At 32.7% G+C, this 22284-nt stretch overlaps 3 protein-coding genes across 5 annotated transcripts in view; 2 read left to right on the top strand and 1 right to left on the bottom strand.

Moving 5' to 3' along the window:
* The first annotated feature begins 930 nt into the window (after positions 1–930).
* On the top strand, positions 931–4249 carry Dhdds (Dehydrodolichyl diphosphate synthase subunit). The gene is made up of 5 exons (XM_088264965.1): positions 931–1248; positions 2472–2605; positions 3097–3245; positions 3333–3508; positions 3960–4249. The coding sequence occupies exons 1-5, from the start codon at positions 1060–1062 to the stop codon at positions 4173–4175; spliced, it is 864 nt and encodes a 287-aa protein (XP_088121091.1). The 5' UTR covers positions 931–1059; the 3' UTR covers positions 4176–4249.
* Positions 4250–7146: 2897 nt separating this feature from the next.
* On the top strand, positions 7147–13567 carry LOC148306475 (integrin beta-PS-like). The gene is made up of 6 exons (XM_088264961.1): positions 7147–7525; positions 9394–9561; positions 10836–11101; positions 11434–11968; positions 12097–13189; positions 13287–13567. The coding sequence occupies exons 1-6, from the start codon at positions 7394–7396 to the stop codon at positions 13490–13492; spliced, it is 2400 nt and encodes a 799-aa protein (XP_088121087.1). The 5' UTR covers positions 7147–7393; the 3' UTR covers positions 13493–13567.
* A 5089-nt stretch (positions 13568–18656) lies between these two features.
* Positions 18657–22284, bottom strand: part of GckIII (Germinal centre kinase III) — a 172500-nt gene continuing 168872 nt past the window's right edge. For all 3 annotated transcript variants that reach the window (XM_088264964.1, XM_088264963.1, XM_088264962.1), the window contains exons 9-10: positions 21350–21528; positions 18657–18848 (exon numbers count right to left, since the gene is read on the bottom strand). In XM_088264964.1, coding sequence (XP_088121090.1) covers positions 18836–18848; positions 21350–21528 — 192 coding nt within the window. In that variant the 3' untranslated portion in view covers positions 18657–18835. The remainder of the gene's footprint in view (positions 18849–21349; positions 21529–22284) is intronic.

Raw genomic sequence — 22284 nt, 5'->3', positions numbered from 1 at the left:
ACACTACCTTTTAAATTTTCCCACGTATCATTAATATTAAGTTCATTTACATCTTCCTTTATCAACCATACGTTTTTTTCAAACGTTACTCTTATCGTCATTAAAAAAAATGTTTTTTGTTGTTGTTTATAGTCTGACTTCTTTACTAGCATTTCACGGCGAATCCTTCATGGTTCTTCTTCTCTGGTTTTAATCTTGGGATTGGTTTGCAGCAATTTCCTATATTTTTCTCTTCCATTCTTCCCTGTCTTGTGTGGCTCTTTTGAAATCTGCATATGATGAGCAGCGTACGTCCACCAACAGGTCCTCCAGGTACTCTCGGTGTGGGCGTCCCCTAGAGTTTGTTCCCTCGGTCATGCCTTCCATTATGGCATGCAAGAGACCTTCTTGGCGTATTACATAGCCGATCCATCTTGCACGCCTTTCGGGCAAGGTCCTGAGCAGGTGCCTTCCTCCTTAGATTCCTTGAAGAACTTTCTCATTCGTGATGTGGTCTCTCCAGAAAATTCTTAAGAGTCTTCTATTGGACCACATCTCAAAACCCTCTTGTATCCACTTATCCCTTTCGGATAGGCACCACGTCTCGCAGCCGTACATCAAGACACTCCATACATAGGACTTTATGAGGAGTATTCTCAGTTTTAGTTATATATTATTTGACTCTATTATTTTCGACCTTTTATTTAATGCAAGCCTAGCCTGATGTATACGGCTGTCTACCTCGCTCTTAGACCGACCATCCCATGTTATTTTGCTCCCGAGGCAGACAAACCCTTGGTGTTCTTTAGTGGAACTCCTGACATCGCTACTCTCATTTGATGTTGCGTTCGGCTTACAGTCAGCAGGTATATAATCTTTGGTCAGCAGCTTTGTTTTGTCTCAATTTGTTTATGGTTATTTTTTTAAGCTATGGTTAAATCCAAAGAAACTATGTTGTAAATGTGTCAAATCAGATCAGATGTGTCAAATATTAAATGTCAACATAATTTTTTAGGGTGTAATGTACAGTTATAAAACGTAACAAAATTAATAATCAACAATTGAAAGAATTTTATAAAGATGTCTTGGATCAGAGATAGTACACTGTCATGGGTTCAGTCATTATGTGTAAAAGTAATTAAAACCGGGAAGGTTCCCCGTCACATTTCTTTCATAATGGACGGAAACAGAAGATTCGCGCAGAAAACTCAAGTACGAAAGAGTGAGGGCCATTCTAAAGGATTTGATAAATTAGCTGAAACACTACAGGTTCGTAATCAACGAAAAATTATCCACTGATATTTTATCTAAGATGGGAATGTATACTATTTACAATTTATTCACAAAAAATCTTTAACCAAGAACTACACGTATTCCTACCACCGTAAGATCATAACAGAATGTACGACACCTTTTTTGGTTTACTATGCCGTGCGCCCATTAGCCCTTGTTTAGAATATTTTTGGCCACATTGATCATATATCAAATGATGGATCAAAGCTACCTAGTAAATCAAATATGTTTTGTGCTAATGTAAATTAGATAACATCACACTGCCTATAAATGCAGTGAAATTTTATTTAATTTTTTAACAGTAGAAATTATTGAACTTTTTAGTCTTAAGAACTGCTTTGGCAAGTTAAAACAAAGATTACAGCGATTAAACTAAAAATCAGATTCCACATTTATTATCGAATTAAAATAAATTGATTTAATCTTATTTATTAAAAAAAACACAGAAAATTAATCTACATAATGGAGAAATGGTATTTCTAACAACTGTTACATAGCCGTGGGTATTTTTATTTACCTTTTGTAAATAAGACTATTGCTATATAATTGATTCAAGGGTGGCCAGATGTTCTCTCCTCAACAGAATATTGAACACTGAGAAATCTGCTGATGAATCTTATTAAGTGCAGTAAAACCCCGATAGAAGGACCCTGGATTGGATAAAACAGATAAAATTACGGCCAATAAATATTATATGCATTTTCGTAACTTTAGAGAGTCAATTATAAATAATAATAAAAAAACAGCAAACTTCAAAAATGTAGACAAAACATGATGCCTTTTTCAAAGCAGAATTACCGAAAATAAGTGCGTCGATATCAAACAGCAACGTCACTTCACAATTAGTATCTGAAGACAATAAATAGATTTTTTTGGGTTCTGTATTGTTTATTTATAAATAAATACAGTGTTCATATATTTTTTAAATGATTTATTTTAAATGTGTTTTTATATGACGGACTTTCCACTTCAATGGACACCACCTCCCCCCAATCAGTCTGGTTATATCGAAGTTTTACTGTATAGGCAAGACAGAATAAAAAATATAGAAAAGTATAGAAAAACAGAACAGAAAATAAAGTATAGAAAATAATGCCAAATTGGTCAAAAAATTACACCGTTTGCCTATTTGTAGTGCCCTTTAAGTGCTCTTGTTATATTATCATAAAAATAATATGCATTTATTCAATTTATTTCAGTGGTGTTTAGACTTAGGTATACCTGAAGTCACTGTTTACGCATTTAGTATAGAAAATTTCAAACGAAGTGAAGAAGAAGTGGACACTCTAATGTCGCTTGCAAGAGAAAAGTTTCAAAGATTACTGGATGAAAAGTAAGTTCTGATATTTTGACAAGCATTATCTGAAAATATGATTGTATTTAAATATTTATATATCATAAGAATACAAATATTTCCTTTAAAAAATATTTGTATATTTTAACATTAATTTTGTAACAAAAAAATATAACTGTTACAAAATCAAAGTTATATTTAAGGTATAAAATTTGTTTTGTTAATTATATTACCATTAATTTTTTATTTCAATTACCATTTTTCCTTAAACCATAACCTAATTTTTTAACCAACATTTTTTTTATACATGTATATTTGAAATACTTAACTTACTTGAATTGATCCTTATTAGCTAATAAATAAGGACCTTTTTTCATTATATTCGCTGCTTTCCTCTGTACAAATAAACTCGCTGCTTTGTTCTGTTTACAAATAAATATTCCTCCCCTTGTTTAAAGCCAAAATGCGGGGTGAAGACTGTATGCTATCATAATTTCTTGTTTACTTATTATTTTACTAAAAATTTTCAGAGAACTGCTAATGGAAAGAGAAGTATGTGTTCGTGTTGTGGGTAGACTATCACTATTGCCAGCTGATATTCAAGCTCTAATTGCTGAAGCTATGCTTGTGACCAAAGACAATACAAAAGCCAGACTCAATGTTGCCTTTGCTTACACAGGTCAGCATGCATATTGTATTAATAATCTACTAATATTAAAAAAAGATAAACAATATGTAACTGTATGTGTTACCCTTTTCATTTTAGCACGTGATGAAATCGTAGGCGCTGTACAAAATATAGCTCAAGGGGTGAAAGAAGGACATATCACGCCGGATGATATCACGGAAGGATTAATGGACAAGTCCATGCAACTTTCAGCACCCGACTTACTGGTAAGAACTTCCGGAGAAGTTCGCTTGTCTGATTTTATGCTCTGGCAGGTAATAAATTAATGCAATCAATATTTATTTAGTTAAAATGAGAATTAATTATGTTAATTGCAAAATTCATAATATTAACTTCTTGTTCATTAAATACACAAAAGAAAGGTGATCAGCCTTTCGCTTCAGGTACCAGTCCAGGGTCATATTAAATAAATATTAGACTGAAAAATCAATAAAACTGAATAATACATATTCCGATATAGAAAAAGAGTGAAAGCCCAATTACTTTGAGTATGTATTTGTGTGTGTGAATTTCAGCAATATCTGTCCATACATTTCAAAAGTAACCATATCCACATCATTATGTTTCATTTTATTGAAGATTTTTTTTTAGAAATGGAACTACTATTTTCTAACATTTTTTAAATTCTTATGAAATGGTTTTATCGGATTTACCATTCGGAATTTCTTTTCTTCATAATATTTTTTTGTGTATTTTGATTTGCAGGTATCCGACACTTGTTTATACTTCACTGATGTTCTTTGGCCTGAATTCAAAATATGGCACCTGCTATCGGCTATTATTTATTTCCAAAGGAATTCCCAAAACATCTCTAAGGACTTGGCTCAACCTCCATTAAGTGATGTTTGCACGAAATTCGTTAAACACATGAATGAAAAGAAAATTCAAGAATTAAAAGCTTGTACTACTGTAGTCTCTTAACTAATAAAAAATTAGCTGTTATTATGAAAATATGTTGTTATTATTAGTGAAATATATACTTGTCTGAAATGTTATATCCTTGTTCTTCTTAAATGAACTTTCGAAAATCCTTTATGGTCTCGATCAGTGGTTCTTAACCGGTTTTCCGCAGAGCACTGGTGACCGCGAAATTATGAAAACCAAAATTTTGTGTTGGCTCATTTACTGTACGATTTGAGTTGCAAATATAATGGCTAGATGGCAGCACTCTTTTTTTATTTATTTTTTTTTTATTTAATTTTTTTTACAAAATACATATTTAAATATACAAAATAGTTGGTAAATATACAAAAAAAAAAATTGAATGTTTCTACCTCTCTAATAAAGTAGATACTTGTGTTTAGAGAGGGAGTTCGTTTTACAATTACATATTAATTTTTGAAGTAAATAAAAACAAGGTAAATTAAAAATTAATAAAATATTCCTCGGTATGGAGTTTAGGTTGGGGTGAGTCTTACATGTTTTTTAAATTTAGTTTTAAAGGTTTGATATTTTTTTATAGATTTTAAGTTTTCCGGAAGTTTATTGAAGTTTTTTTTACCCACATACGCATAACGATTTAATGTTGCTGTTGTTTTACATCTGTGCAATATTAAATTATTAAGAAATCTAGAGTTACGTGAATTTTGCACTTCAGTTTTTTTTCTCTTGTAAAGTGACCTCACAAAACTTTGATTCTATATCATCACACTTAAAACAATTGAAAATATCACGGGTGTTACTTATGTGTACCGATGGTGCTCCATCAATGGTAGGTTCGTTGAAAGGATTTGTGGCCCTTGGCTTAGCAATTTGGATGACAACATGATCATGATGAGTAGCTATATCAAAAATTAGACCTAATATTGCTGAAATTATTAAAGCCCGACAAGCTCAGGTGTCACATTAAATGATTTTCACCGCAAAAAGTTTCATTGGAGTATTTATGTTTTTATGATTTTTTTTTTAATTTATGTAATTTTTAACTTGTCTGTAATAAAATAATCAGTTTTAATTTCAGTAAAGGTTTTCTTTGTATGTTTTTTGGATCTTTAGTTTTGGTGTACCGCAAATTTTCCTTATGATCAAAAGTGCTCCCTGACTTCCAAAAGGTTCAGAACCACTGGTCTAGATACACATGCTCATTATTAGCACAAAAGGATGCTATTATTAAGCAATTGCTACATAGTGGCACGTGTGAATGTACTTTGCTAGAAAAAAGCATGCTCAAAATCGACAGTTTGATTATACTACCTGCAGCGCGGGTGAGAGGGGTTCGCTCTGAGCGAAACTGAACAGGTTTGCTCATGAACATGCAAGTATTGATGTATACAAACGAGCATGCTTATTTCAAGTAAATGTATACAGCTTGAGAGCATGCTCATGAGCATGCTTAATTAGCATGTGTATCTGTACCTTTACCTATACATATCGCCCACTCCTTTCAAGAACGTCATAAATCAAAAAACTTGATTTTTCAGGAGAACGTTTTTAAAGTTTAAAAATAAATATCAAGCCACTTATTGAACTTTTTACTGAGTAACAGATCTTTTTAGATAAAACCTGAAGGTTTTTTCTCCATTTGAAAAATATTTAGTATGTTTAAAGAAACAATTAAACAATACCTTTTCTTCAAAATGCAAAAACAACACTTTCTGCCCTGTAGCGGGTAAATATTAAGTTAAAAATATGCCTGTTTTGCTGGGACATAGTACATTTTCTGGGCATTCCGAAAACATGCACAACTGAAAATTGACAATTTTTGATTTATGACGTTCTTGAAAGGAGTGAGCGATATGTATTATATTATTTTCAATGTGGAACTGAGCAGCTCATGTGGCACGCATGTCTGAGGATAGTTGGACAAAAAAGGTACTTGACTGGAGGCCTAGAACACGACGCAGAAGCTCACGCTTCTTGTCTGGGGTCTACTCACAGTAGACCCCAGACAAGATGGTCCAATGACATTAAAAAAGTGTCAGGCCTGCACTGGAAGAGAGTTGCGTCCAACAGACAACTGTGGAAGTTCAAGTGGGGGACCTTTGTTCAATACTAGACCCAAGAAGAAGGCTGAAGATGAATTACATATATTTTCATTTGAAATTTGTAATATTTGTATGAATATATTTAAATCCGTTTCCAATAAATATTTTATTATCTCCATTATTAAACTACTGTATTTAACATAAGTGTATTTTGTTTGGGTAAATGATGTATGACAAAGATTCCTGTTTCCACATCCTTTTGATAAAACAAGAGTGACTAAAGCTGATAACAATTTCAATGCTTCTCCACATGTGTTTAAAAAAATGGTCTCTCTTAAATATTATTTTTAAAGACAATTTTTTTTATTTGAAAACGAAGGTGATAATTTTTTTATAATTTGGTATATTTAAAAATTTATAAATTGATCAATATTAATGTAAATGAATTTTTCACACACGTGTAACATTCATCATTCTACCCATGATTGACAACCACACTACTCAAATTTTTGGGACTCATACATATATCATAAATCTCATAATGCTTTATTTTTTAGTTCACGGGAGCCATCTATAGTTGGTTTGAGAAAGCTTTTATTTAGCAAAAATCCTTTTATTTAGATGTATACAAGATCCTAACTGGATTATTTTATGTACGGAGAGATGCCTGAAAACATGATTTTTATGCAGCTTATAATTTCACCAGTTATTTTATTCACAATATTTTTGGGTGTGAACCAATCCTTGTTCACAAATCCACTTAACCAGTCTGTGACAGGTCATAAACCCTGTAAATACCCAGACTTCCATATTCGTCTTCATCTATGTTGAGATGTCAAAAATGTAAAAATTACTCCCAAGTTGACAATTTCAAATTTGGATACATCCAAAAAAGTTGTTAACAAAATAATAATGTTGGAGAATCTTTGTTTTTTTTTAGATACATCACAAAATTACTTAAAACATTTAATGGCAAATTTTTCAGGCAGCACAGTCCTGTAGTGAATTCATAATTTTTTTAGGAAAATAATTATCCTTTTTTTTGCAATATTTATCAATTGTTCACTCGTACAAGTTATTACCTTAAAATGTATGATATCATTGTTAATGTTAGTTAACCGCATTTTGTGGTTTGATATGCGTTAAAATAAAACCTCAAGTGACTCATTCCTTGTAAAGGTGTATGGATATAAAACGCCATTTTGTTCTGGCAAGATGAGGGAGCATTATTTTATTTTCCTTTTATGCTCCATCTTATCATTTTGTATTGGGAATCCTTCCTGCGTCCTGAAGGAAACATGTTCTGCCTGTATAAGGACACCAGGGTGTGTCTGGTGCTCTCTCCCGGTATGTAATGATCTCCACTTAACTGTGTACGGTATTTTTGTAATAATGTTTGAATATCCCATTCATTTTCCTATGAACATTACTTATATGCAGGGCTTTTATTTTCATGTAACGCGGCGGAACGGCGTTCTGGCACCTTATTTCAGGGGGAATATATATTTTTTTTAATTTTCAAAATCAGTTAGGCGAAACAATGTTTGAGTTTATGTAATTACAATCTATATTTATATAATTCGTCAAAATTATACAATATGGTATTGTAATGATTATTTAAATGATATTTGAGTATATATTTTTTTAGTAAAAAGCTTGACATGAAGTGAGTTCCGGGACCTTTTTTGTTTTAAAAAAAGCCCTGCTTTTATGAAATATTAACTTTTTATCATTAATGAATATTTATAAAGATTACATACTTAATGAAACTGAATATTTTGCGGCCACGCCTTAAACCGTAAAAAAAATAGATATACTGCAAGACCTCTATAATCCGAACCCCCGCTAATTTGAACACCTCAGTAATCTAAATGCCCACTCATCCCTCCTGCGCTTATTAAAAACGAAAATGACAAAGAAATAATAAGGCAAATAACACAAGATTGTGACGGCGACAGTGATAAATGCTTGCACTGAAGTAGTAGCAAGTATTCCCCATTCAAGCGCAGTGTCTGCCTTAAATACATGCCTAGAATAGGCTGACCAAGATTTTACGTGTCATTAAATAAATTTCGACCTACTTAAATATTTGATTTCTTTAAAAAGTTTAATAAAAAATACATTCAAAATTACACAACACATATCGCTCACTCCTTTCAAGAACGTCATAAATCAAAAATCGAAAATTTTCAGTTGTGCATGTTTTCGGAATGCCCAGAAAATGTACTATATCCCAGCAAAAGAGGCATATTTTTTACTTAATATTTACCCGCTACAGGGCAGAAAATGATGTTTTTGCATTTGAAGAAAATGTATTGTTTAATTATTTATTCAAATATATTAAATATTTTTCAAATGGAGAAAAAACCTTCAGGTTTTACCTAAAAAGATGTGTTGCACAGTAAAAAGTTCAATAAGTGGCTTGATATTTATATTTAATACATTGTGTTATGGTTTTAAACTTTAAAAACGTTCTCCTGAAAAATCAAGTTTTTTGATTTATGACGTTCTTAAAAGGAGTGAGCGATATTTGTTTTATTTGATAAAAAATCTACAGATTCTCTGTAATGTAATCAGAATGCTCCACTAATCCGAACAGAGAGTTATTTTTTGGCATTCGAATTCGATATTATAATTAAAGAGGTCCTGCTGTATATAGTTCATGTGTATTCTTGTAGAAATGAAGTTTTCTCGACTCATTCCATGAAATATGTGTTATGAATAGTATTCTCTTAATCCGCCTCCATAGTGTAATGGTCAGCACCCTCGAATACCGTGTGTAGAGGCCCCGGGCTCGATTCCCAGGGGGGGGGATTAAATAAATATAAGTGATTTTTTTACTGTAATATTTATTCATTATTTCCCTGGACTGGTACCTGAAGCGGAGAGCTGATCACCTTTCCTTCAAGTATTAACGATAAAGATAACACTGTGTTTATATGATGCAGTGCCTTATGGACCATTGGGGTGCGGATAAGGGTTTGAAAAAAGAAGAAGATCCTCCTAATAGATGTGCATGAGTAATCATTACTTTTTCAATTAGCAGATTGGGACAGCATTTATTACTTTTTCCCAGTTCATGTTTCTTCCAAGTCAAGCTTATTATATCAAATATATCAGGAGCTAGAAATATGCAATATGTAACCAAATTTGTTCACTGGTTGCCGTGTTTACCTTTAAGTGTAAATCTTTAATATTGCTTTTCAATATTAAAGAATGAGGCGTCAACAAAAGACAGCGACTCATTGGTGAGGTGTGTGAATGTGGATCAGCAGCCATCGGAGTGGTGCCCGTCAAAGTACATTCTAAACCTCCAGAGTTCCATACACTTGTTAGAAAGTAAGGAACTTAGTGCTGGATCAGCTACTGAAGAAGCAGTTCAGGTTTGTATATTGTACCACCAAACTTTTTCATTTCATTCAAATGTTGTTTTATCTTTTTACTAACACATTTATTGGACTGCTAGCGACGGGATTTGACTATTGTGTACATATGTATATATTAGAACTTTTAATATATTTGTACATAATATTCATATCAAAACATTAAATAATTCCTTCTTTTCTCACTTTGAAATGAAGCCAGCGCAGAAGATAAAAATATCCTTCCCGTCCTTAAGCATTAATCGACCGAATGGGTAGAAATACCTTTCCCGTTCTTAGTGTGTTAAGTTTTTATTAATATCTCAATATGGATAAAGAAGTTAATTATGAAGGAATATAGAAGTCCGAATATTTACTGAGTTATTGACCAGTCATTGGCAAGTTTAGGTGATCACTTTATACACTGTTACATCCGCCATTTTATCTATGACTGTCCCAAATTTTCATATTTCTATTCCAATCATCTATGTCAAAACATCATATGCGGCAAAAGCTTAAAAGTGTCATTTACATAATGTCGGTAGAGAGCGGAAGACGCTTATAAGCGTTCTATTTGCTTACTTTTGGCAGAGTGCAGGATGCCAAAAAACATTGTACTGATTGGAATTGGGTACTAATTAGTTTACTACATAAATAGAGTCGGGATTGGTTAAAAAACCAACCGACAACAATGTGTATGTAAATAGCTCCTACGTGGTTCATATGTTCCGTATGTTGCCATATTTTGTTTTTTAACATATTTTTGACATGAGGGTGTACCTCTTCAAAAATCCTCTTGTGATTGGAGACACATATTTCAAATGATAATTTATATAAGTTCAAAATTATTTATTATTGTTGTTAATTGTTTATGTGTACACATACATACAGGTGTCGCAAAATTGATCACCCTCGAAAGATGCTATATTTTTTGCAAATGGTGTCGTATGTCAATCATATTTGAAATTTGTAAATTAGACGGCTGCAGTATACAAACGAATTGATAAAACGGGCACAAATGTACATTAACATTGGCGGCAGCCACTTGACGGATATCATCTTTTCCACTTTTCAGAAAAAATCTGTAAAGGTCAAAATCTTTTTTTTTTATTTATGTAGTAAAAAAGTTATTCATAAACAAAATTTTGCGCCATCCTAAACCTGTTTGTATGTAAACCCTGCAGCTGTCTAGTTTAAAAATGTCAAATATGATTGACGTATGGTGCCATTTGCTAAAATTATAGCATCTTATATAGCACCGATAGGTTGATATTTTTTTTCCCTTTTTATTTCAGATAAGACCTCAAAGAATAAAGCTGGCATTACGGCAGGGAGAACAGATTCTGATCCCGTTTGAGTACCAACAAGCGAAAAGTTATCCAGTAGATCTTTACTACCTCATGGATCTCTCAGCCTCCATGGCGGATGATCGAGATGAACTCTCGGCACTCGGCTCTAAGCTCGCTATTGTCATGAACAATATCACTAACAACTTCAAGCTGGGATTTGGGAGCTTCGTGGACAAACCTGAAATGCCATATGTCAGCACGGTACCTGAGAAGTTAGTTTCTGTTTTTGTAAAATGTAATATTTATTTTAGAAATGTGACTAATGGGGTTCCAAATTTTTTTGTGTTACACGTATGTCAAGTGATCACCTAACCAGCCTATTACAGGCCACGAGCCCTGTAAAAGTATCCAGAATCCCATTTTCTTCTTCATCTTGTTGTTAAGATACCAAAATATTTTATTTTTTTAAAATTAAATATTCACTTGAAACATTTTGCAGTGCGTAAGTAGGTTTTACCGATCAGACAAACCAATATACGAGTAAGTAAAGATTTTTTTTTCACTTTAAAAATCAATTTACTTAGTAATTATTATTTATTTCTAGATTGAAAAAACCGTGTGAGCTCCCATCAAAACAGCCATGCGCTCCTCCATACTCATTTAAAAATCAGATGCCCCTCACCACAAACACGGACTCATTTTCCACTGAAGTTAAAAATGCTCCCGTGTCCGGTAATATGGATTATCCGGAAGGCGGATTCGATGCCCTGATGCAGGCGATGGTCTGCACCAAACAGATTGGGTGGCGTCCCAAAGCGCGTAAACTGCTTATTTTCTCCACTGACGCCGGTTACCATCTCGCCGGAGATGGCAAACTTGCGGGAATCGTTGAACCCAATGACGAACAATGTCATTTAGATGAAAATGGCTCCTATACACACGCTCTCCGGACTGATTACCCTTCTGTTACTCAGCTTGATAAGAAGGCGAGAGAGAACAATATCAACATCATATTCGCAATCACTAAAGCCCAAGGAGAAACCTACAGGATGTTGAAGGATAATATCCAAGGTGCAGCATATGGAACTCTCACTAAGGATTCTTCAAATATTGTCGATCTTGTCAAAGCAGAATATGATGTGAGTGTAAACTTCTGTGTGTCTACTTTCTTACCATTTTTCTATATATGAAACGTTCATCGCAAACTGCACACATGTATATATTATTTTTATTTTATATACCTAAATAATGTTATTTTAATTTGCAGAAACTGGTCGATTCCATAACTATAACGGATAACTCTGGAGGATCTGTAGAAATTCAATATTTCTCAAAATGTTTAGGTTCAGAGGAAAAGCAGAGAAATGAATGTGGAGGTTTGCGAGGCAGACCAAAAGTATTATTCGGCGCCATGGTGAAAGCTGTGAGTTGTCCCGAAGACAGAAAGCAATGGAACCAAGTCATCAACATCAAACCCGGTTCATTAAACGAAAGTCTGACTATCGAGCTAGAAATCATCTGCGAGTGCCCGTGTGAAAAACCGGATCACGTAGATTTTGAAGCGCACTCGAGACATTGTAATGCGAGTGGAAGTTTGAAGTGCGGCGTCTGTTCGTGCGATTCCGGTCGCTACGGGCGATTCTGCGAATGTTCCGGTGACCAGGCTAAAACCATGTCGGGAGACACGAGCCACTGTCGGCCGGACAACACCACTGACAGCATCTGTTCGGGACTCGGATTCTGCAAGTGCGGAAAGTGTGACTGCGTCAAAAGATCTAACCCGGAAGAAGTGATATACGGCACATACTGCGAATGCGATAACTTCTCCTGCAAGAGGAACGGAGGACTCTTGTGTTCGGGACCAGATAAAGGTCGCTGCGACTGCGGCCAATGCGCTTGCCAGTCGGGTTGGAGCGGAACCGCCTGCGAATGCCGGGAGACCAACACCACTTGCATAGCTCCTAACTCTGAGGAAGTGTGCTCCGGTCACGGCAGTTGCGTTTGCGGAGCTTGTCAGTGTAAAATGACAGACGAGTTCCGCTACTCTGGCCGGTATTGCGAGGAATGTCCCCACTGTGTCGGGACTCGCTGCAATGAACTACTCCCTTGTGTGGAATGTCAAGTTCACGGCACGGGACTATACGATGAAAGTGAATGCAAAATGAAATGCACAGGTTTTCAAAGTGAAATAGTCGAGACCATTAACACTACAATTAATTCAGAAAACAATTTAGAACTTGTCTGTTCACTTCCTGATAATACGGGATGCACGATCGTTTTTAAATACAAATATGAAGATGATAATGTGTCTTTAAAAGTTCATGCGCTTAAAAACAAGCAATGTCCAGTACAAATGTGGGGTAAATATCACATTATTTCAAATTTCAGTGCAAATTCAATGTCCCTTGTCCGAAATCATAATTTTCTACTTTTATTTAATACTGATTTTATTTTCAGCTGTAATTCTCGGCGTAGTTGGTAGCACCGTACTAGCTGGTTTGGTAATGTTGATCATATGGAAAATTCTGACATCGCTTCATGATAAGAGAGAGTTCGTAAGATTCGAAAAGGAAAGGCAAATGGCTAAATGGGACCGCGGCGACAACCCCCTCTACAAACCATCCACAACAACTTTCAGCAATCCAACTTTCAGAGCGCAATAGACAACACCTTTTTTATGTACAACTATTATTAAATCACATTATTTTTTTCATAATAAATACTTTATTCACCTTTTATCAATATTTATTTTAGGATGTGTAAATCTATGTAAGAATCAATTTCTCAGATTCATTACACATCAATGCCGTAATATGTTGGTTGTAAAAATAAATTATAGTAAGTTTTCTACCATAGGGTAGCTATATTGTGTGTTCTTCAAATAGAAAAAAATATTATTTTTTGACATCTCATCAAAGATGAAGAAGAATATGGAAGTCTGGGCATTTACGGGGCTGACGACCGTCATCGGCTGGTTTAAGTGATCACTTTACACACGTGTAACATTCACCAATTCTACCCATTATTGACAACCACACTACTCAAATTCTTGGAAGTTCTATATATATGAACCAATTTAGAAACCTTGTTCTTGAATCACTAGAACTTCACTCAAAATGTTGTAAATAAATTATCTGGTCAAATTATAAGCTTAAATAATAAAAATGAAAATGTTTTTTTCTGGCGTTTCTCATGTGTGTGATTATAATCCAGGATTCGGACCTCACATACTAATAAAAGAGTTTCTGCTTAAAAAAAAGCTTCTTTACATCTCACCAATAGATGTCTCCAGTGAAGTTCTAGTGATTCAAGAACAAGGTTTCTAAATTGGTTCATATATATAGAACTTCCAAGAATTTGAGTAGTGTGGTTGTCAATAATGGGTAGAATTGGTGAATGTTACACGTGTGTAAAGTGATCACTTAAACCAGCCGATGACGGTCGTCAGCCCCGTAAATGCCCAGACTTCTATATTCTTCTTCATCTTTGATGAGATGTCAAAAAATAATATGAAAATAACTCCTGTAATTGGAGATAATCCAGATTTTGTGAACAAGTATTTGGACACACTCAAAATGTTGTAGAAAAAATATATCCTCAAAACCTTTTTTTTAATAAGTAGATCAGTTTGTCGAATTATGCCAAAATGAAAATTCGATGAGTTAGATATATATTTGGAAAGTCTTTCTGGTGTACAATTCAGTATCCGATATTACGGCAGTTGTTGTTAGAAAGTTGACTTTTAGGAAATTGACCCATACCAGTAACAACACAATTTATTTAACAAATTTTTATGACATTACTTTGCAGCATTTTTTTTCTTTTATGTATTTTGGAGAATTTAAATAATAATAGTTTCATACATTGGAAAAAAAACTCAATGCGGAAAAGTGTGAGGAGGTTAATAAAACAAAATGTCATTGATATTTTAAATTTATTAAGTATGTATAGTTCTGTACAACCAGATATCTATACCATGGATATAATAATATTTAATAATACATTAGTTCCTATTAAAAAAATTAAATTTACAAATTAACGAACCACCCGCAAATCTTCTCAACCTTCCTTATCTGTATAGTTCCAATCCAATCTATTCTATTTTGTTAACAATTAAAATTCAACAAGATATCAATTTCAACTATTTTATAACATAGGTTCATCTCAATAGAACAATATATTTTTATAAATTAAAGGTTAAATAAACAATTCGGAAAATCATAGGAGAAAATAAATTACGCATTTATAATTTCTATGATAATAAAAAATATTAAACAAACAAAAAGAAACATTACAAGTCTGTTTATGCCACATCAGAATACAATATGTAACTTTTCAGTCGAGGTATTACTAGAAAAATGTTTTGAGATAGAAATTAAATAAATATTTCTATGTAAAGTTAGAAGTGAATTGAAGAGTTTCTAATCCTCATAGAGCCCGTTAATTAATTTTGTATGTACATATACGCAAAGTAATACTTTGTTTCTATAAAACTCCGCTGTCAGTAAATGTGTCTACTGTCTTAGTACCGTGTCTAACGGGAAATTTATTTACGATCAGGCTCCATAATGACAAATTTGGGACCATAAGAAAGAATCACGTATGTACATGACAATTATAGGTAGTATTTGACACTAAGTCCTACCTATTTAAATAGTAATAACACAATATGTAACAAAGTATGCTGGAATATAAGTGGTTATAACCACTTAAATTTAAATTGTGTTTTCTCATCAAATATGTATTTGACTCTTTCTTGTAGAATTATTTGCAGAAATGTGCAGATGTACTCCTGCACAAACTAAAAATACTGTTTTATATACAAGCAAGTATTGTTTTTGTTTTGTGACCTACAGTAATGGACTTTGTTATCGTTTTATTACATTCACAAATAATAAACAATACAAAGTAAATAGAAAGAAACATGTTACAAACAAGTCATTGTTTACCTTCGAATGACATTGCACAGTGGTTATATTGTCAATCGATGAAAATTGTGATAAACCATAGTAGATTTTGATAGTAAAAAAATAAACAGATACAGCTTTTATACAGTAAAAACGCATTCTGCTTTTTAATCGATTGGTGAATACAAAAAAATGATTGTTCGTTTCTGAATCCAAATGGATCGGCAAGGCAAGTTTATCATGAAGTATCTGACATACACATTAATAAGAAGACATCGTTTAGTGACATGTTGTTTCACAATTAACTATACCTAGTATACATTTGGAAATAAACAATATTCTACAGCAAAATGGTGGTTCGGAACAATATTTACAAGTTTCATTCATGTTTTTACGAAGCGTGGTGATTTGAATAATTGGAAGTGTATTGTATGCGGGAAATTACAGAAATCTCCGTTAACATAAACTTACTACATATACGGAAACATAACCTAAATGGAATTTTTCATATACGTACAATATTTGTTAGTGTATTTACATACGATTAAAAAAATACTATTTATAATCTGATAGTTTTGCAAAAAATATTATAGTATATATGTATATAACATCCTTAATCGATTAACTTTCATCTCCGATATATAATATTGTAATAAAATTAATAAATTGCTACGAATTATAAATTACATATTTACAAATGGAATCACCTACCTGGCGACCCATGCACACGCGCAAAACTATAAGTGAATAATTGCTTAAAATATTCTACAATGAGTTTGCGGGACTACCGAGGGAATGGCTTATTTCGCAAGGCGTAAACGTAAGACGATTTGGGAAATAAACGTAGGTTATTATTCATTCACTAAGTGGAGCAACGCGCTCACACCACACCTGCGAGTTGCCAAGATGTTAAAATACATTTGGTGAAAAAATATGTTACAGCTTTCTATTTATCAAATCTAACTCGTGTTAACATATTTATTTGCTCCACATCTAAAGTAACATCTTACGCTAACGTGAATCTTATTTGCTCGAATCGTGTTAATATGTATACTACATAAAAAGTGGTAGTTAAATATCAATGTGAAAGCTAGTGCTAGAAATATGGCACCGAAGCCTTACATGATGACTATAAAGTGCGGAAAGAGAATCGTATTCAAAGTTAGAACTGACCGTGTTCTATCGTACGTTCTGAAACGGTCGGGAGTTTTAATCCTTTACTATGGTAAAAATCCCTTCAAGATTAGCAATATGTAGCATAAATAAAGCTAGTTTCCAATGGCAATCGATGATACGGAATTAGCTCAACCGCCCATCTTCGCTACATCCCCTGGAAATACAATTACTTCAGCCAAACTAGTATTGTCATTTATCAGTATTTTTAAAGAAAATCATTTGCGTGTATCAATCGAATAAATACATAAACACAACTTTATTGTTTGGTCCTTTACGTAATATGTAAAAAATAATTAACAAATCTCGGCTAGTATAAACTAAAAGAAGAAATAACCAAAAACGTAGAGTGTCAAAAGTATAAATCATTAAAGTAATATTTTACATAGAAATTATAGTAAAACAACACGCATCATATCCGAATGATACACCAAATATTTTCTATTTAGTAAAAACTATCTACAATCTTGATAAGTATTCCAATTTCTACATACTTAGCTATCCTAATTGAACCATAAGCTCAAAATGGACACATGAAATGATTAAGATAATTATTATTTCTGCGATAAAACGAAAAAACCAACTCAATTTCGACAAACGATCAAACAAATTTTAATCGCAGTAAATGATTTTTTTTTCGTAACAAACTATATTTCCATATTACATTGGTAACGTGTTAATTACAGTATTCAATAATTGAAATAATGCAAAACAGCTAACGTATTTTAGAAGAGAAGGATTTTCTATAATATTTTATACATCAATCAAATAAACTAAATTAAAAGATAATATTCTAATTTCTAGTCAAATGCGTTTATACATTGTCACCATCCTACTTACTCCTACAATATTCTTCAGAATAGTACTCATTACACATCTCCTCAGAATTGCAAGGAGAGGAATACAGTGATAATTTATATTTGCTTAGTTTTTTTTTCTCTCAGAATGTATTTTGTACTAGCATTACAGAAAAAAAAGTGGCTCATAAATTCCAAATTGTAAGGACCAAAATTAGAAAAAATATGGTTTTTAGAATGAACAAATTTGATGTAATAAATTCCATTTACAAACTGTGTATGGCGTAATTCAGAAAAAAAAAATGTATTTTTGTTTTTGACATTACAAAAAATTAAGAAAAAAACTCAAACAAAATCAATTTTATAATTTTTTTATTTGATTTCTTTTGTTTTTTTCATATAATTTTGTTACAATTTAAGTGATATTTTCTTATTAATTTTCAAATTATTGAAAGTTTAATATGATTTTACCGTTTTTTTAATTATGGCCAAATTTTAAGTAATAAGTTTGTAATACAGTACAGGCTAACAAATATTTTAAACCACAGATATAATCAGTAAAACAACTAGCAAGTTTGTCATCATTGTAAAATCAAGTTTGAATGTATGTACATTTTATCTGAGTATGTCTAGTTACAAGGCCTTAATATCCCCTTCTGCATATTCCAGCAGTGATAGTGTAACTAGATATTAAGGCAGTTACTGGTATGGGATTGATAAACGAAAATGTATCGAGCATTTTATCTGGGTAAAATTACATAATGCACCCAAGGGTGCTCTTTCCAAGAAAAGTAAAATGTGTATTTTATGAGCATGTGCAAAAAGTACACAGGCTTATACGCTTACGTTATCACAGCATATTTGATGATTTGATACTAATGGGACAATGCATAGCAGCTGTAACTGAAGACAAACATAACTCTAGTCATTCAATGAAATAGCAATTGTTAAATGATTACGGGTAATTTTTCTTTAATAAAAAAAGAAACTACTTATGCGACTCCGTAAAATAAAAGGCTAATATTAAAAGGATGTTCAGATGTGGCAACGAGAGTATACTAATTATGACGGAATACTCCCAAATGAAACATGAACATCTAGCGATAGGCAGAAAGCCGTTCGCTCGAGTCTAGGAAAAGTCCCTGAAAGAAGAAAATTCACCAAATTAACAACACAATTGGTTTTCTACTACAAAACACTAAATGCAATCAAACTTAATTACGAAATATAATCAACTTTGATTTTATTATTTACTATAATATATACTCATGGCTCCCTTTCACCTAATCTACCTCCGTGAGTTAGATATTTTTCACTCTGTACAAATCTTACACACATAAAAAAACCAAATCAAATACGTGAACATGTATTCTATACAAGCTATTTTATATACAGATGTATAACAGATTATACTATTTTCTGAATATTGTAGTTTAAAAAAAAAGACAAATGTGTTAAATTAATACAATATGTAACTGACAATCATATTTGGAATGGATCGAAAGATATTGGGGTATACAGATGGAGACAAACAGTGATTCTTTTATTCAAATATCAATTAGTAAAACAAGGTTTCATTTTGAAAATATTAATGTTATCTATTCATAAACTACAAAAATATTAATGAGAACACAAACAAACAAAAATAATGCAAAAAGCAATACAATTCTAGCATGTTTAAACAAAACATTAATATGTTATATTATTTGCAGTTCAATCAAGATTCTTTATATATAATAAGCCACAGTTTGGCATTATATTAGAATATGAATACTTTTTCACCTAATATTTTTTTGAAGTTTTTTTGAACTTTACTGAAATATAAGAATAAAAATGGTTTGGATTGATATTGAATTCAACCTCATAGATAACTTCTGTTTGTGGATCTTTATCCACAAATTTACAACTTTTTGTATCAAGTCACCCCAAAATGATAAAAAAGATTTTTTATAAAAAACAGGATCAAAAGATGTATCAAAATATGTATTGATAAATGGCAAAAATTAATCACTAAAGATATAGAAGATAAGATACTTTTTTCGACAAAATCCTGAATGTGAGACAAGTCATGCATTTTTGAGTTAGTTTGAGAGCGTACAACACATTATTAAATTATTATTAATTTGCGGCTTAAATTACGTAACAGTAATATAATTGGTTAAGGTAGGACAATTGTTTTAAGCGGAAATTAAAACAGAAGTAATTTATGAGTGACGATTCAAAGGGACATTTAAAACAATAAATATTGTGTGAAAATTCATCACACCCGAAAAATACATTTTACTTGGATATGCCATCGCTTAAGGCGATGAGTTTACTACAAATGGCCAGTATAAACAGAACATGTACCAAACGAACAAAACTGTAATATCTCCAAAAATAGTTGTATGTTACGGCGTGATCACAGATCTTCGTTAATCACATAGAATCTTGCAATATAGATACAATATATTAATTTGTTCTAAAATAATAACCAATAACAATAAAGGCACAATTTGTTAAAAAACAATCAATCAACAACATCATTAAAACTTTCTTCTCAACCACTAACAAATAACTTTCCCATATCTCGCGATAAGGGTCTGAAACTGCGCAAATCCATTTTTACGACAAATTGTAACATTTTCACATTGCGGCATGTTCAATCGACAGTGGTAGGAATTTGTAAAGAAATGTCTTTTTTATTTGATTTTGCATATGGAACACTTGGTTAAACTAGCATTATAATCTGTTATTGAAACCAACAACATGTGAGGGGTATTAATTTTAAGAATCATCAGACAGACTGTACAAAAACGGCATCATTCCTGAAGGTCTTTTCATTTCGCCATCTCTAATTAACTGTCTGAGGTGGTACATTCAAACACTAATTATCTGTTTGAAAAATAATAAAAATGAGAAATTTTTAACACATATTAAGTGTGTTGTGTTGTTTTCAATTATTTAAAATGTTTTCAACAGTATGAAATTTCGGTTCGTTCTTTTTTACGTTGTTTTATCATAGTGGATATTTAATAAAATAACAATTATATAGTTTTTTCCACATAGATTTTAATTGACCAGTGACAATCACTGGTCAATTCAAATCTATGTGGAAGAAATATATAGTTGTTTTTTTTTATAAAATATAAAATGCAGTTCCACTAAGATATGTCAGGACAAAACTTAAATCCAACAGTAGATATTGTTTTATTTCTTTAACGTTTCGACCGCTCATACAAATGTAGACTATTTGGGAGCGATTTTAACAAATGCCAATGCGAATAAAATGAACAGATTTAATATAATAGATAAAAGCCATTTTTAATTAATGTTTTACTTAGTAAATACCACTATTTCTTAAAATCTACTGTGACACGTGTTTCCATGCATTCCGCATCATTTTCAAACACCGTATGTAAAATGATGCGTATGTAAAAATGATGCTGAATGCATCGAAACACGTGTCACAGTAGATTTTAAGAAATTAATTAAAAATGGATAGATTTGACCACAAAGTGACTGCCGAATCAATTAATGAGATAATAGCCATTGCTGTACAGATTCCGACCGCTATCCGTCACAAAGGTAGGGCTAAAAGGTAGGACAAGTAGAGATATGATGTTCACAGTGTCGAGTTTGGTCGGGGATGCGGGGCTAGTACCTGAGCCAGTGGTGGGGGGGGGCGTGCGGGGTGGACAGGCGCTGCAGCAGGTGGTGCACGAAGGCCTGCGTGATCTGGGGGGCCCCGCGCTCCGCCGCCTCGAAGGCGCGCCGCAGCTCGCTGATGGCGCTCTCCCCCGCGCCCCCGCCTCCAGAAGAGCTTCTGTGCTTTCTTTGGAGCTGCAAATATTATTACATCTTGTATTCGAGTCTGTTGTACTCCTGTATGACTAGATATACGGATGTGAAGGAGGCTAGGAGTATATCGCTCACTCCTTTTAAGAACGTCATAAATCAAAAATTGACAATTTTCAGTTGTGCATGTTTTCGAAATGCTCAGAAAATGTACTATATCCCAGCAAAAGAGGCATATTTTTAACATAATATTTACCCGCTACAGGGCAAAAGTGTTGTTTTTGCATTTTGTGGAAAAGGTATTATTTAATAATTTTTTTAAAATACTTTTAAAATACTTTTCAAATGGAGAAAAAAACCTTCAGGTTACCTAAAAAGATCTGTTGCACAGTAAAAAGTTCAGTAAGTGGCTTGATATTTATTTTTAATACATTGTATTATACTTTTAAACTTTAAAAATGTTCTTCTGAAAAATCAAGTATTTTAATTTATGACTTTCTTGAAAGGAGTGAGCAATATGTCAGGTCAGAAGAGTGTGGCATTTCATCATCTCTGCGTTTTAGGTAAGCATTCCATCATCTCTGCCTACCAAAAATGAGATGATGGAACGCCACACTCTACCTAAACGACATGATGGTAGTATGTAGTGGTAATAGTAGTTGTAGTACCTCTGCATTTCACGTTCACTACATTAAACATATCGCTGATTAAATGCCAAAGGGCAACAATGCAAAAAAAAAACTCTTTTTCCAAAAATGGTACCTAAATCATCAACATTTTCACATTGGAAAGACACCCACG

The sequence above is a fragment of the Brachycentrus maculatus genome, unplaced genomic scaffold (genome assembly GCF_059751285.1).
Source record: "Brachycentrus maculatus isolate JH-2025_06_01 unplaced genomic scaffold, ASM5975128v1 h1tg000240l, whole genome shotgun sequence".
Lineage (NCBI taxonomy): Eukaryota > Metazoa > Arthropoda > Insecta > Trichoptera > Brachycentridae > Brachycentrus > Brachycentrus maculatus.
This window is presented reverse-complemented; position numbering and strand designations above follow the sequence as displayed.

Coding starts and splice junctions, on each gene's coding strand:
- Dhdds (XM_088264965.1), top strand. CDS start 1,060: ATGTCTTGGATCAGAGATAGTACACTGTCATGGGTTCAGTCATTATGT. Junction 1,249..2,471: donor AATTAGCTGAAACACTACAG/GTTCGTAATCAA, acceptor AATTTATTTCAG/TGGTGTTTAGACTTAGGTAT. Junction 2,606..3,096: donor CAAAGATTACTGGATGAAAA/GTAAGTTCTGAT, acceptor AAAAATTTTCAG/AGAACTGCTAATGGAAAGAG.
- LOC148306475 (XM_088264961.1), top strand. CDS start 7,394: ATGAGGGAGCATTATTTTATTTTCCTTTTATGCTCCATCTTATCATTT. Junction 11,102..11,433: donor GTCAGCACGGTACCTGAGAA/GTTAGTTTCTGT, acceptor ATTTATTTCTAG/ATTGAAAAAACCGTGTGAGC. Junction 13,190..13,286: donor ATGTCCAGTACAAATGTGGG/GTAAATATCACA, acceptor TTTTATTTTCAG/CTGTAATTCTCGGCGTAGTT.